This window comes from Xiphias gladius, chromosome 8 (assembly GCF_016859285.1).
Source record: "Xiphias gladius isolate SHS-SW01 ecotype Sanya breed wild chromosome 8, ASM1685928v1, whole genome shotgun sequence".
NCBI lineage: Eukaryota > Metazoa > Chordata > Actinopteri > Istiophoriformes > Xiphiidae > Xiphias > Xiphias gladius.
In genome coordinates this window covers 20,076,752-20,092,562 of record NC_053407.1, presented here as the reverse complement: position 1 = coordinate 20,092,562, position 15,811 = coordinate 20,076,752, and the positions used below count along the sequence as shown (strand labels likewise).

The 15,811-nt window shown below is 40.6% G+C and overlaps 2 protein-coding genes across 3 annotated transcripts; one reads left to right on the top strand and one right to left on the bottom strand.

Annotated features, from left to right (window-relative positions):
• The first annotated feature begins 974 nt into the window (after window positions 1-974).
• Window positions 975-10,231, top strand: nat10 (N-acetyltransferase 10). 2 transcript variants are annotated; one of them, XM_040132087.1, is made up of 29 exons: window positions 975-1,093; window positions 1,435-1,561; window positions 1,688-1,779; window positions 1,872-2,043; window positions 2,390-2,512; window positions 2,602-2,663; window positions 2,764-2,878; window positions 3,780-3,887; window positions 4,088-4,221; window positions 4,320-4,413; window positions 4,503-4,601; window positions 4,697-4,833; window positions 5,088-5,212; window positions 5,306-5,456; window positions 6,516-6,612; window positions 6,733-6,849; window positions 7,150-7,251; window positions 7,339-7,413; window positions 7,519-7,635; window positions 7,767-7,900; window positions 7,992-8,040; window positions 8,144-8,240; window positions 8,325-8,432; window positions 8,514-8,686; window positions 8,787-8,906; window positions 9,029-9,127; window positions 9,524-9,597; window positions 9,702-9,782; window positions 9,872-10,016. In XM_040132087.1, exons 2-29 carry the CDS (start codon window positions 1,448-1,450, stop codon window positions 10,014-10,016), a joined length of 3,114 nt encoding a protein of 1,037 aa, XP_039988021.1. In that variant the 5' UTR covers window positions 975-1,093; window positions 1,435-1,447. The 2 variants fall into 2 exon arrangements, with proteins under 2 accessions (XP_039988021.1, XP_039988020.1); XM_040132086.1 differs by having other exon boundaries at window positions 993-1,194; window positions 9,872-10,231.
• A 214-nt stretch (window positions 10,232-10,445) lies between these two features.
• Window positions 10,446-13,856, bottom strand: adal (adenosine deaminase-like). The gene is made up of 10 exons (XM_040132091.1): window positions 13,687-13,856; window positions 13,422-13,552; window positions 13,069-13,129; window positions 12,874-12,961; window positions 12,338-12,419; window positions 11,999-12,125; window positions 11,448-11,528; window positions 11,225-11,363; window positions 11,037-11,137; window positions 10,446-10,656 (listed from the first exon to the last, which is right to left on the bottom strand). The coding sequence occupies exons 1-10, from the start codon at window positions 13,729-13,731 to the stop codon at window positions 10,465-10,467; spliced, it is 1,047 nt and encodes a 348-aa protein (XP_039988025.1). The 5' UTR covers window positions 13,732-13,856; the 3' UTR covers window positions 10,446-10,464.
• Window positions 13,857-15,811: the final 1,955 nt, after the last annotated feature.

The following is a 15,811-nucleotide window of genomic DNA, read 5'->3' as shown; positions in this document are numbered from 1 at the left end:
TTGTTTTTCCTTTAGTGTGTTATTTGTCGTTTTTTCACTACGACTCCTTTGCAGTGTAACTTCAATGTTGCAAGAATGCCCTTTTTTAACAGTGTCAACAACAGCCTGGCGAACTGCTCTGAAAGATGTTAAATTACATGAAGTTTGTACTTTGAAATTCATCGTGAAAGTTGGTTTGTACTTTCCCACAGACAAGTGGGTGCTCGAGTGGTGCTGAGAAATTTTTTTTGCCCCTGACCTGATCTTCCCAGGCAGACTTTACCATTGGGATCATTTATTCTTAACCTAAAACATTGAAACTGGACCCTGACCTCAACCACTAACCGTAACCATCATCTCCATTAGTTTACCTGGACAGGTCTAACCAACTTACGGTAATTTTCTATATAACCGAATATGTTGATTATTTTCATGATTAATTATTGGTCTACAAAATGTTATAAAATAGTGAAAAATGCCAATCACAGTTTCCCAGAGCCCAAATTAGGGTCTTCATTGCTTTGTCCATCCTGCAATCTCAAACCAAATGATACTCAATTTACTATAATAGAGGATCAAGAAAATCAGCAAATATTCATATTTGAGTAGGGCTGAAATTAATGATTATTTTCATTATTGATTAATCTGCTGATGATTTTCTTGATTAATCGATTAGTTGTTTGGTCTGTAAAATGTCAGAATGGCAAAAACTGTCCATCACAGATGTCTTTATCAATAGTTCAAACACCCACAGTATTCAGTTTGCAATTACAGAAAACAGGAAATCCTTTTGGATTTGGGCATTTCCGCTTGAAATGACTCCAATAATGAATCAATTAACAAAATAGTTGCTGATTAATTTTGTCATCCGAAAAAATCGATCAATCGACTTGTCGTTTCAACTCTGCACAACAGAATTCATAACCAGTGAAATTTTAACCATCTTGCCTAAAAAAATGACTTTTACGATTAAACTGCAAGGGAAATAGTTGTCAATCGAATACTCCAATAATCAGCCCGACAGACCAAACTCAGTGAACAGACTGTTGACTGCAAGGAATGTCGCGCATGTTTGACGTCACACCGGGGGTCCTCCATGAACGGGTGTCTCCACGTGAGTGTATCAACAACGTGATGGCCGGCGTATAACTTCAGCTTTCCACTTATTGGGCTTTGGTGAAGATTAAACAACGACCAGTTTGTCTGCAGCAGAAGGTAAAATTGGAGACGCTGCGTGTTTAAAATGGCGCGTTGATTTCTCGGTCTTTCTTCCTCGCTTCGTGGCAGGTTTTAGATGAACTCGCGTTTGTTTTGGCTGGATCCTGCCCTCCACCTCAAGCTTAGCTGACAAGCACCTCATTGGCCCAACTTCACCGCTCATTTCGCAGTGTATATTACTCACACTCTGTTCATTGTCTTTACGTAATTGTGGTTGATTTCTCTGATTTCTCTCAGGAGCAGGAAGACGATGGCAACGGTCCGCAAGAAGGTAGACAACCGGATCCGGGTCCAGATAGAGAATGGAATCGCTCTGCACCATCGCACCATGTTTGTGGTGGTGGGAGATCGTGGCAGAGATCAGGTGAAATTCCACCCCTGTTCTCCTCTGCAAATGTATCCGTCTCAGATTCTTTTTTATCGATTTAAGTCAGTCACATGAGTCTGTTTGCATTCAGCATCGAACCAGTTACATCTGTCTCTGATCCAGGTCGTCATCCTGCACCACATGCTGTCTAAAGCCACCGTCAGAGCTCGACCCTCTGTGCTCTGGTGCTACAAGAAAGACCTAGGATTCAGCAGGTGAGCCTAAAGTCCTCACAGAGTTGGACATTTGACATTTGTTGCATGAAAAAGGAGAAGTGGGTTTGATTTGTCGGACATGTCCGAAACAGCAATCGCAAGAAGCGCATGAGACAGCTGCAGAAGAAGATCAAGACAGGCACGCTGAACCTGAATCAGGATGACCCGTTTGAGCTCTTCGTCGCCGCAACCAACATCCGCTACTGTTACTACAACGAGACCCACAAGATCCTGGGAAACACCTACGGCATGTGTGTCTTACAGGTGAGTCTCAATACTCTGGGGCCCTGGACGGGTGGTCTCACAACAGGGCGTTGTGCGATGATTGACAGGATGCAAAAGTGAAAAAGGTCAACTATTTTTTTTTTTTTTTTCAAACCTGTCTTTGATTTTCATTATTTCCTCTGAGAACTCAGCCTTTGGTTGACCGGCTCACAGCTCACATGCAGCCTGAGAAGACGGGTCGCAAGAAGCATTAGTTCATTTCATGGGGTCACAATTTTGGGGGAAAAAAGTTTGGGAACCACGGCTGGAGATTAAGATCAAGTCGATGTGCTCACTATATCAGGTGTGGTCATGCTTTATTTCTGTCGTTTTACTTGTCACACAGGACTTTGAAGCTCTTACTCCCAACCTCTTGGCGAGAACTATGGAGACGGTAGAAGGGGGTGGGATAGTGGTCATACTGCTGAGGACAATGAACTCTCTCAAGCAGCTGTACACGATGACCATGGTAAGTCTCCACCATGTTTTACCCCCACACATGTCAGACTCTCTCTTCTAGTCAGATAGCTGAGGATTGCTGCGGCTTGTTTTCCTCAGGATGTACACGCTCGATACAGGACTGAGGCTCATCAGGACGTGGTGGGGCGGTTCAATGAGAGGTAGTTGCTCCTCAGGATTTTATGGGATGTGGAAGATTTTTGGTCAGTGGGATGACAATCGAGCAATATTGTTCATTTTGCTCTGCGACTTTTTTTCCAGGTTCATTCTGTCTCTTGCATCCTGCAAGAACTGCGTTGTCATTGACGACCAACTCAACATCCTGCCAGTCTCCAGCAGCGTGGCAAACATCAAGCCAGTTCCTCCAAAGACTCAGGTACCTTTTTATTAGAGTAAAAACAATTAGTCGTTTCGAAAACAAGGAATTAATCTACAATAAGTTTGATAATTGATTATTTGTTTAACTCACTCGTGAAGCAAAAATCAAGAAGATTTACTGGTTACAGCGTCTCCAGTGTGATGATTTTCTGCTTTTCTCTCTTTTGTATCATTGTCAATGAAATCTCACTGGGTTTTGGGTTTTTGGTTAAACAAAACAAGCAAGTTGATGAGGTTGTCTCTGGGCTCTGGGAAATTGCAAAAGACGTTTTCACTTAAAAAAAAAAAAAAAAAGTCATAGATTATTGATAAGAAAAGTACTTAATACTTGCATCCCTAATCTATATGCACAGTAGAGATCTACACCCATTTAAGCAAAAAGCATCATTCACTGCTTGTTTGTACAAAGTGTAGATCACACTTTGCACCAGTTTTAGCTCCTTTCCTCTGGCTCTCTTTCTCTTTTAATATTAATATTAAAGCATTACTCTTGACATACATGACGACACTTTACATGTTCGAGCGTCTTTTTAAATGAGTTGTTACCACTTAAAGGAGGTTCAGGTCTTGGAAGCAGGGACCTCTGGCTGTTTCAAAGGTGATTCCTGTTGATGCTTATTGACTTTGGAACAGCCCTCTGAAGCTAAACCAGTTCATTTTTTTAAAAATGTCATAAAACTCTACTTTCAGTGGATTTTTACCTGATTTCATGACTTGATATTTTGTGGTTTGAACAATTTGAATCCTTGTTTTTATTTTGTCTTGTCTTTTTTTAATTCTCTGTCTGTTCTCTCTTCTATCAAGTAGACTGTGACCACTATTTTTGAAAAGTGCCAAATGAATAAAGTTTGTTTGATACGGGCTCCCTGTTTCATGACGAGTTGTCTCATCCCTCTCAGGAGGACGGTTTGTCTCCACGAGAACAGGAGCTGAAGGATCTGAAAGAGTCCCTTCAGGACACTCAGCCTGTGGGTGTGTTGGTGGATTGTTGCAGGACCATGGACCAGGTCAGGACCTCTCGTTTAAAAGCCACTTTACACATTTACCAAGTATAATATAATTGATGACTGCACCGCTAAGATTCATAGAACTTTGTGATTTCAAGTAACCGGCACTTTGGAGTGCAGTTATCGTGAAAGTGTTCCTGAAGAATGACATGCTAATGGGTGTCCCAGTTGTCATCTTCAAGGTCTGTCTTGCCCTCTAGGCCAAGGCAATGCTGAAGTTCATTGAGGCAATCTCAGAGAAGACCCTGAGGAGCACGGTGGCTCTGACTGCTGCCCGTGGTCGAGGCAAGTCTGCAGCTCTGGGGCTGGCTGTTGCTGGAGCTGTAGCTTTTGGGTACAGATTAATTATATAATATTCCCATACTGTATATATCAGTTTTGTCTATTATATTGTCTTCAGTCATAGTCAGTTATTGCCTGACTTTTTTACAGCTACTCCAATATCTTCGTAACCTCACCGAGCCCCGACAACCTCCACACCATGTTTGAGTTCATCTTCAAAGGATTTGATGCTCTTCAGTACCAGGTAGGCTGCCTGAGCTGCTTCTCTATATCGCTGACCGTATTTTGATGCTCTGAGCACAGACCACTCCGTATCCTTCTTTGCATTTGTAGGAGCATCTTGACTACGAAATTATCCAGTCTTTGAATCCAGAGTTCAACAAAGCAGTGGTGCGGGTGAACGTCTTCAAAGAGCATCGGCAGACGATTCAGGTGAACGAGACCCAGACCAGTCGTCTCAATTTCCTGTCATTTACAATAGTAGATAAAATACACTTATCTAATGTTCCTCTTCCTGTGACCAACAGTACATCCACCCAGGTGATGCAGTGAAACTGGGCCAGGCTGAGCTGCTTGTCATTGATGAGGCTGCAGCCATCCCGCTTCCTTTGGTTAAGAACCTGCTAGGGCCTTATCTGGTTTTCATGGCCTCCACCATCAACGGGTCAGTAATAGAGCTGGATTACATTTATAAAACCAAGTACAGAGTGACATGGATTTAAAGACAAACGAAATAAAGGCGATCAGTAACGGTTATATGTTGAACTGCGAGAATTGCTGATTTTCATTATCGATTGATCTGCAGAGTATTTTTTTCGATTAACAGTTCAGTGTATTAAATGTCAGAAAATTAATGAAAAAATGTGCATCACAATTTTCCTAAACCCAAGGTTACATATTAATTTCTGGTCTCTGCAGGTACGAAGGCACCGGACGTTCGCTCTCACTCAAACTGATTCAGCAGTTGAGGCAGCAGAGTGCAGACAGTCAGCAGAGCATGTCAGCAGAGAACAGGACCGTCAACACAGCGAGGCTAGCAGCAGGTAAATACTGTGTCTCAGTGTTTTTACTATGTGTGCGTGTCCAGTGTGTCTCTATCATCTGACTGACTGCTGTTTAATTCCTTCCCTGCACAGCTCGCTCTCTCCATGAGGTTTCTCTTCACGAGTCCATTCGGTACGCTCCAGGAGACGCTGTGGAGAAGTGGCTGAATGATCTGCTCTGTCTGGACTGTCTCAGCATTCCCAGGCTCATTTCTGGCTGCCCACTTCCACAGACCTGTGACCTGTATCCTTGATTATTGTAAAAGACTCAAAGTTGCCCCTGGTCTAGACCCACCTGTTTCACCCGATCCACAGAAGTAATACAACGAAAACATTTTTTGCACATAACTTGAAAAAACGAGCCTAATATTAACCCAGGCTACAGTGCTACATTTTTGATAGAGCTGGAGGTTGAGCCTGTATTTAGCTGGAGCAAACAACAGTGCTGGTTAAAATGAAAATGTTTATGTTGGCACATTTTATTAAACACAAGCATTTAGAGTAGGGCTGCAACTAATGATTATTTTCATTATGGATTAATCTGCCAAGTATTTTCTTAATTAATCATTTGATCTGTAAAATGTCAGAAAATACTGGAAAAAAAAGGTCTTTTTTACAAATTCCTAAGGTCCAAGTTGAGGTTTTCAGATTGATTGGTTGGGCCGACCAACGGTCCAAGACCTAAAAATATTCAATTCGCTATCAAATAAGACAAAGAAAAAGCAGCAGATCCTCACATTTGAGAAGCCGGAACTAGAGAATATCTGGTGTTTTTGCTTGAAAGTTGCCTTAAATAATTCGTTGATTATGATCATTGATGATGATTGATGCTGGTTAAGATCAACCAGTAGGTATTTGAACACTTATACAAGCCAGAGTTAGAGTTCCATCGGTTCAAGCATCAGCTCACAGCTGTCAAAAAACAAGTTTGGGCAGGTTTCAGATAATCAGTCTCCGTGTTCCCGTTAAGTCACATATCCACCTCACACATTTATAAAGATATTACTAACCTCGGGGAATGCCCAAAATGTTTCCCTGCTTTTTCTTAAATTTATTTTACGGCCGCCAGTCAGAACCGTTCAGACCAATTAATGCAGCATTAAAAATATCAAATTTGATCATAACTTAGCTGAATTGAATCGCAAATAAATCTAAAAACTTCAAATCAGGTTTGAATTGCAGCATATTGGATGGTTACAGATTTACCTGCAGAGTTTGACACACTCCTCCAGCCTGTACTTGAGTCTGGAACGGAAAAAATTTGTCGATTTTCCTGCTTTGGTCCTTATCCCACACCGTGCAGATATTATGTGAACAGAGACACGCTATTCTGTTACCACAAGGCATCTGAGGCGTTCCTGCAGAGGCTGATGGCTCTCTATGTGGCATCGCACTACAAGGTGAGATAGTTAACTTGTAATAAAATAATTCTGATTTATCCAGTGAGCATAGTGTCTTACACACAGCATTGTGTCATCCTTGTGTTTAATTTGCTGACTCATTGTTTCTTCCGGCTCCAGAATTCCCCCAACGACCTGCAGATGTTGTCCGACGCTCCGGCCCATCACCTCTTCTGCCTCCTGCCGCCTGTTCCTCCCACACAGAACTCACTACCTGAGGTCCTCGCCGTGGTGCAGGTAAGACACTCAGGACCCCTCGTGAAATTATGTGTTTTATAACGGCTGCCGTGCGTTTGAAAGCAAAAAGTTGGGAGTAGGAGACTTTCTTTTACTTTTTTTTTTTTTAATGAGATCAGACTCCAACAATCTGAGACCGACCTTTTTATGTATGGCATCTTACAGCCAAAATCACAAACACACATGAGCTCCAGCCTAATTTCTTAAGACTTTGCTTGTGTTTTTGTGACAAAACTGTTTTGTTTTGTTTTTTTAATTTATTTGAGTCACCCGTGCATTTGTTCGTCTGTGGTCCCTCAGGTGTGTCTGGAGGGAGAAATATCTCGGCAGTCCATCCTAAACAGCCTCTCCAGAGGGAAGAAGGCCTCTGGTGATCTCATTCCATGGACTGTGTCGGAACAAGTACATACCAGTCACTAAGTTTCAGAAAATCATCACAGCACATGTTCCCACAGTGCAAACATGAATCGTTCCCTCTTTTCTTTGTAGTTCCAAGACCCGGAGTTCGGCGGCCTCTCTGGAGGAAGAGTGGTGCGAATCGCTGTCAATCCAGACTACCAGGGGGTAAGAACTTTCAAAGGCCTCGGCTGTTTATCCAGTTTTTTTTGTGTTTTTTTTTTCTTTTAATTAACTTTCATGTGTGTAACGGGGTCTCCACCTGTCCAACAGATGGGTTATGGCTCCAGAGCTCTCCAACTGCTGCAGATGTACTATGAGGGCAAGTTTCCCACCATGGATGAGAGCACACACTCGAACCACAATGAGATCACCTCCGTCAGCAGTGAGGTAATACAATTAAAACCAGAAAACGTATTGAGCAACATTTGAGACAGATAAATTCCCTACATGAAGTGTAAAAAATACAATTTAGACGAGGCGGATTAAAAGGACACATCTGTGACACAAACTCTGTCCAGGCTGTCAGTCTTCTGGAGGAGGTTATCACACCACGGAGGGAGCTCCCCCCTCTGCTGCTGAAGCTGAGTGAGAGGAGAGCAGAGAGACTGGACTATTTGGGAGTTTCCTATGGCCTTACCACACAGCTGCTCAAGTGAGTGCCCTTAAATATGGAGAGGGGAGGTGGGTGGTAATATTTTTTGACGATTTTGGAAATGTTGAAAACCTTTTGTTCAACCTGACAGGTTCTGGAAGAAAGCAGGTTATACTCCAGTCTACTTAAGACAAACCCCTGTAAGTATTTATTTTTTTTAAATGTTGTCTTAGTGTTTTAATGTTTCTGTACATTGCGCTGTTGTCACATGCTGTAATTTTTGGTGCGTGTGGTTGTATCTAGAACGACCTGACAGGAGAGCACTCTTGTGTGATGCTGAAGGAGCTGAATACAGATGAAGCCCCAGAGCAGAGCCAGTGGCTGTCTGCCTTCTGGAAAGGTGAACCTTCCTGCACGATCTCAGGAGACCTGGGTTGTTGTAAAACTTACTATGGTCCTCCATAACAGTAATCGTTTTCCTTAGATTTCCGCCGGCGCTTCCTGTCCCTCCTCTCCTACCAATTCAGCAGCTTCCACCCAAGCCTGGCACTCAGCATCCTGCAGAATAAGAAGTCCAAGGAGGAGACGAGCAGTAAGACCCTTCTACCTGTACACTGATCAGATTTCCTCAGCGTCTCACATTCCTGATCTGCCACGTCTCTGGTCTCCGCAGCACTCAGTAGCACCGAGCTGGCAGCCCAATTCAGCCCTTACGACCTCAAACGTCTGGAGTTGTATTCCAGGAGCATGGTGGACTACCACCTCATCATGGACCTGATCCCAGCTGTGGCACGCATGTTCTTCCTCAAGCAGCTCGGTGACCTCTCCCTCTCAGTAGCACAATGTGTAAGCATCCCCGCTGGTTTGGAAACCCCAGTTGTCCCTTTCCCGTGACCAAAATCATGTTTTTGTAGATGTTGATTGGCTGTTGACTGTTCTTCTCCAGGCGTTACTGCTGGGTATAGGGTTGCAGCACAAGTCGGTGGACGAGCTAGAAAAGGAAATTGAGCTCCCAAGCTCGCAGCTCATGGGCCTCTTCAACCGTCTCATCCGTAAAATTGTGCAAGTGAGTTGACATAAAATGGTGGAAGTTATATTGAAAATGTAGTGTTAATTTTAATAATACTCGTCTTTATACAACTGCAATGATGTTAGTACTTTCTGTTGTTCTCACCTTTACTATTCTAGGCCTTCACCAGCATCCAAGAAAATGCAATTGAGGCAGAGATGGTGACCACTAAAGATGTTACCATGGAGCCAACTGTCAGAAGCCTTAATGATGATCTGGTATGTGTCAGCACTCAGTTATATGCGATACATCATTAGTGCAGAAATAATTAGTGATCGAATAAGCAATTAATAGGCTGGCATGCCAAACATTTGCTAGTTTCAGCCTCTCAGATGTGAAGATTTGCCAATCTTCTCTGTTTTATATCATCTTAAATTTAATATCTTTGTGTTTAGGATTGTCGGTCAGTAAAGTAAGCAATTCAAACACAACCTTGAGTTTCAGGACATTCTGATGGGCATTTTTCACTATTTTCTGACATTTTATAGACTTAACGCTTCTTAAAAAATATTAGCAGATTAATTACTTAAAATACTATGTTGCAACCCTAAACCTAGAATGTATCTGTTTTGAAAGAAACTTAAAAAAGGAAATGGTTTTCCCTCCATTAATAGAAAGAAGCGGCTAAGGAGTTTGAGGAGCGACACAAGCAGGATATAGAGAAAGTGAAGGAAATGGACTTGGAAGAGTGAGTATAAAGTCAGGAGTGTGGTCTTGGTCATTATTTGTCAAGGCGTGTTTGAATCACGGCAATATTCACTGAAGCTGTAATAATGTCTTTTGTATTTGCAGGTACAGGATCCGTGGAGATGATGAGGAGTGGGACCAGGTGTTGAAGAAAGCAGGGAACACGGCTGTCATCAGCATAAAGAGGTGAATGTGACATTCAGGATCTTAGGAAATACTGTGCGGTTGTTTGGTTGTTGTAGAAACGTTTTGTAATGATGTCTTACTCCCAACAGTGACAAGAAGAGGAAGTTGGATGGGGGAAACGCGACAGCAAGCAATGGGGGTCCCCAGCACGGGAAACTGAAAAAGAAGGAAATGCAACACGGCAAATTCAAGAAGAACAAGGACAAGCATGGCAAATTCGGAAAGAAGGCGTGACCATAAACGGTGCTGCATTGACAGGACAGTGGGTACAAAGCAACAGCAACATGGGCTGTAATTTAGAGAACTTTGGATGGACTTGGAGATACTGAAGAGCATCCGAAAGACTGGATATACATTAAAAAATTTTTTTTTTTTTTAAATTAAATCCCTGGCAATTTCTTTGAATTCAGCTCATCCATCTACATTATGTCATAACAAGTTTGTTGTTTTTGATGTATTTTGTGTGCAACAAAGACAATTTATAGCAGCAAGAAATAACACACTTCACACTTGTACTAAACAAGTATCATTTATTTTCACTTATTTCAAACATTACCTGTAACTTTTACTACCCTTTTAGTAAACGACATGATTTTTACAAAGACTTGTACAAAGTTAATGAAAACTTTCTTTAAAACTGAAACCTGAGCTATATGACTGGCTTTAGGCTCCACAGAACGGGTCACTGGAACACCTGAGGCTGTAAATCAGTCCACTTCTGTTTGAGCTGCTGTTTCACGGTCTGCGGTGCGAAGATACAATCTATGGCCTGCTGGGAGAGCTTCCAGACGGCTTCACGACTGAGACCAAACGTGGAAGCTGCCAGCTGATACTCCCGAGACAAGTCTGTACAGAACACCCCTTTATCATCAGTCTGTAATGTGACAAAGAATAAAAATCATTCATGTTGAACTTTGTTTTTCTTCCCAGCCATCAAGTGCCATTTCAGGTTCTACATAAATTCTTTTTTTTCTTTTTAAAAAAAAAAATAAATCAGAATCAAGACTGAGTATTGAATGGAATTGTGTCCATAGCGCCATGTGTTAGAAAAAAAAGTTGGCCCCTATGTTTAGTCATTGTCTTATTTAGTTATTTCTTACATATATTTTATGAATTAAATCAAATAGGTTAATTTTTTTACTGTACTCAGGAAAACACGGATACAATTCATGGATCAGAGACTTTAAAAACGCAGACTAAACAATTCCCAGAGAGCATCACAGATTTCAAAGTGCATACATTGAGGAAACTTACACAAATCACGCTTGGATGTCCCAGCTCGTACCAGTACTTGAAGTGATGTTTGGAGTAACATGACACAGTTTGTGCTTTAATATTTGATGTCAGGCATAGTTCTACAAGTAAAGCAAGTTGGGAGATCAAAAGCCAGGTCAACATACTGTACAATCCACAGAATTTTCATCATTTCATCTCAGTCTTACCCAATGGTATGTTGTTCTTGAGCACTTTGTCAACCAGAGTTTGAGATCCACCCACTTCAGGATGCAAGAAGGTGCCGTGACCGATCCTGTCCGGAGGAAGATTCAACAGCAAGTCTGACTCCTCCAGCTGGGACGGTACCTGCAACATTTTTTGCTGCAGTGTCACCGCACGCACAGATAAGGTGAGGAATGTCAAATGATAAAAAGAATGTGACGGTCATACTTCCAAGAGGTGCAGTGACAACTTCAGCCCACAGTTCTTGGCCCTCTCTAGAGCTGGAAGTAGATATTTTCCATGGCCTACCTTAGAATGAAAATTGCATTAATTAACAAGTATTGACATAATCCAGCAGAGACCCCCCCACCCCACCATACATCCCTCCACCATTCTGGAGGCTGCAGTATGTCGTGTTTGGGTAATAAAAGTAGAAGTAGAAGTACTTATTCTGAGTATGTAGTACCCTGTAAGTGCTTTAATGTTACAGCTGTTACAGCTGTTCTAACTTAGTGGTTTACAAAGTTGCACCCTAATGTGCTATCAACACCTTCGTGAGCTACTTAAAGTGAAAGGGGGAAAAACAGGGTGCCCTGGTTCAAAGAAATTTAAGAACCACTTGTCTAATTTGTTAAATTTTTATTAGTCGTGTTTTGACTCTAGGGATACATCATATTATCATATCATCATATTGAGTTAAACTGAATTTTTTTTTTTAATCACAGGTCAATCTTTTTTGCTACTTTCCACCTCTGCAAGCCTCAAACTGGTTGACTGACCATTGGATCTCCACTCAGGTCGAGTCCCACCACCAGACCATCAGAGGACAGCAGGAACTCCTCAGCCAGTTCCACTGTCTCCATGGCAACTTTTGCCCCATTCCTGCGGTCAATCGCCACCAGAAACCTTCAAGATAAATGGTCACGCTTAGTATCGTGCGCTACTGTGGCCAGCACTCGAGTTGTTGGAATGTCATAGCCAAACATTATGCAGTATTTTGATAGTTTTATCACTAGCCAGTGATGGTGGTGGAAGTGTGTCTAATAGAGCCACACCTCCAACAACCAAGATAAATTTCTGTACTTTTTGTACACTGCAATAATACAGGCTACGCCTACCTGACGTCAATGTCCAATCCTTCATTTTTACACAGCTGGATGGCTCTGATGATAGTTTCAATGTATCTCCTTTTTGTCAATCCTTGGGGAAAAGATAATGAACTTTTTTCAATTATTGATTAACCCACAGATTATTTTTTTGATTATTAGTTTTGTTATATCAAAAAATGTTTTTTAAAAAAGCCCTATACATTCCCATAGCCCAACATGATATCTCCAGATGTCTTGTTTTGCCTGACAAAGAGTCAAAAATCCAAAAATATTAAGTTTACTGTCATGTATGACAAAGTGAAGCACCCACTCCCCACATCTGAGAAGCAGGAAACAGCAAATTTGTGACATTTTCTTCCCCTTAGAAAAAAAAAAAAAAAAACCTGATTATTCAGTAATCAAAAGAAATGACTTTCCTGCTGATCGACCAATCAATTACCGGGCTAATCACCGCAACTGTATTTGTAATTTTGAAAATTTGGTAAAACAATCGTGACAGTAGATCATACAATCAAAATATTAGGCTCCGTGTTAAGTATCGTTACCCGTTCTTTTCTGCTCCCTTGGTGTACTTCTGAGCTCTAAATATTTGACAGAATCAGCTGCAAACTCCCTGATTACATCTGTGGCCACCTGGAAAGAAAAAAAACAAAACATCTGTTGCTTATATTCTGGGCAAACGATTGGATAAAAGAAAGAGCAATACATGAGTTAATTTATAACTGAGGGCCAGTCGTCACCATCAGGATGTCCTCCTCTGTGTCCACCAGCTGATGGATGACCTTGAAGACCTGAAAACAGCTGCGGACATGCGCGCCATGTTGTTTAAATGTTGACCCGCTTAACAAAGACAACCCTTTCCTATTGCCTGTACTAATGTCTACGTGAATACAGATCATTTGCTCCACACTGAGCCTACAGAAACGATTTTCTACTTATCATTTTTCTTAAAAACGATTCTGCACAATTAAGTGAATTAAAAAGAATGAATGAAATTACGAGTCAAGTTACATCAGTTACACCCGTTTGATGCCAGACAGCCCCTCTAGCTCTCGTGTTAAACTTTGAACTACAGACATCACGCTATACGCACTCATCCAGTGTCCTCCGCTGGCCTTTGCCGATAGCAGTCATGCCGTGGTCAATGTCGAGATGAGGTTTTCGGTCGATGAGTTTCTTGATGGTCTCGGAGCTGACAGACCCGTTGAGGTGCGCGTGAAGCTCCTGGTGACCGTTAAAACCCCGATATTAGCATGTAGCCATCACAAACGTTAACCACATTCGGTTACTCTTTTCTAAACACTAAGTTATGTTCGTCCTTCCCGTCAAACTTCCTTCAGTACATTTTTCTGACTTACCACTTTTGGCAGCTGCCGATAGAAGACATCAGCCTCATTATCCATCACAAAATACAACAAAGAAAGAGCCAGCTAGTGTGCGAGTCCCCGAGCTATTTACTGTCACATAACGCGGACAAACCGCCTCTGTTTTCAGGCTGCATTTTCCTGTTGCACCACCAAGTGTATCAGAGAAATAAGCCCGGCCAAGTTGTAGTGGATCCCCTCGTCAAGGTTCCGCTACTTCCGCCGTCCTAACAACGCTGTCGTTTCGGTTTCTTTGTACAAGATAAAGACAATGACTCTTATTTCCTTATTGATTTTTATTCCTTTCCTATATTCACGAATGTAAATTTACTAACACAAAACTATTGTTTGCTGTATATTTGAAGGAAACTGAGCATTACACAGCCACTATCTCACCCTCCTTAAATAACAAAGTGTTTTTATTTTTGTTTTTTTTAAATCAATTTTCTAGCGTTACTACTTGATGGTACTGTTACCTTCATTCTATACTGCACTTGATAAATTTGATTAACTTAAAAGGTTCCACAGTCTGTTATGGCACTATTTATAGTTTTAGTTTTATGAGCTGTTTGTAATGCGTTTTACTAATGTAATTAATGGCTCTATTACCGGTTAATAAATACTTTACTAATGCTTTATAGATCACTAATTGAAACAACTTTTGGGTCGCCGGGTTCGCTTGACCTCTCACCTTTTTGAAAAGGGCTGTAGGGAATCTGGACCAAAGTCCATTTATAACCAGCTCATTAACATTTATAAATGCAGACTTGATGATTTGGAGAGTTCTCCCCGAGAGTAAGTGTCATGCTGAAGGAGGATTTTCCACAACCCGGAAAGCCAAAAGTGACTATTATTAATGGCTTATCTGTAAAGCAAAAGTGATTTATTGACCATTAATCACATTTTATGAAGCCTTTATAAATGATGTCTGATCAGAAATTGGTACCAAATAGATAAATAAGTAAAAGCATTGCAATGCTGAGCAGCCCACCTCGTAAGTTACAGTTTCAAAAATATTGGCATTTCGACTACATCTACTATGTGAGACTTAACTATTTTATTTTTCCAAATTCTACAGAAAATATTACGCTTTTTTGACTTAACCACATTTATTGAATGGCTGTAATTATCTGGTTACTTTGCGTTTTTTTTGTAACGATTTTTATTTAAAACACCATCAAATATCAGCAGTGGAAGAAGTATTCATATCCTTTACATAAGTAAAAGCAGCAATACTGCACTATATAAATGAAAGTAAAAGTCCTGCATTCAGACTTTTACTTTAAAGCATCGGCAGAATATACTTGAAGTATCAAAAGTAAAAGTAATTATTATCTAGAATGGCCCATTTTTGAATGTTAAATTACATATATTACATAACTGCATTATTAATACTGATGCATTAGTACATAGGCAGCATTTTAATGTAACTGGTCAATGTGGAGCAAATTTCAACTACTTTGTATGCTACTATGTAGTTTTATCTATAATTATGGCTGGTCATAGTTTATAGGATGACATGTTTAATTTGTAAAATCTTTATCACCAAAATAACTAACTGGCAGCTCTCAAACACATAAAATGTAGTGGAAGGTAGAAAATCCAAATATCTCTCAAAATTGTTCTGGTACCATTTGTGAGTAGAGTATTTGAGTAATATTAAAGCACACTTTTACACACTGAGTTTAAACTGCCATTTACTTGTACAATATTAAATATTGTTCAATTTTCATAAAAAAATATGTAAAGAAAAATCCCAAAACAATCTGCAAAAAAAAGAATTATTTTTTATTGTTGAAAATGGCATCATGGTAAATTTATTAAAATGTTCTTTTTCCTCATAACATACAAAAAACCAGATATTTTGATTAAATCATTAGATTCACAAAATATGTCAAATATGTCAGATGGAAAATTCTGTACATGTGAATGATGACTACATGACTGAGCTGAATGGTTTTCTTATATCAGTAGTGAATGTGACATTTGTCCAAACTTGTGCTTCTTTTTTTGTGACGTACAGAGGGATCCAAAAGTATGCATTTTAAAAATTGCACAACCACGAACTAATAAAGCTGCTTAATTATAGTTATTTTAACTTAGTCCTTTCAACAAAATA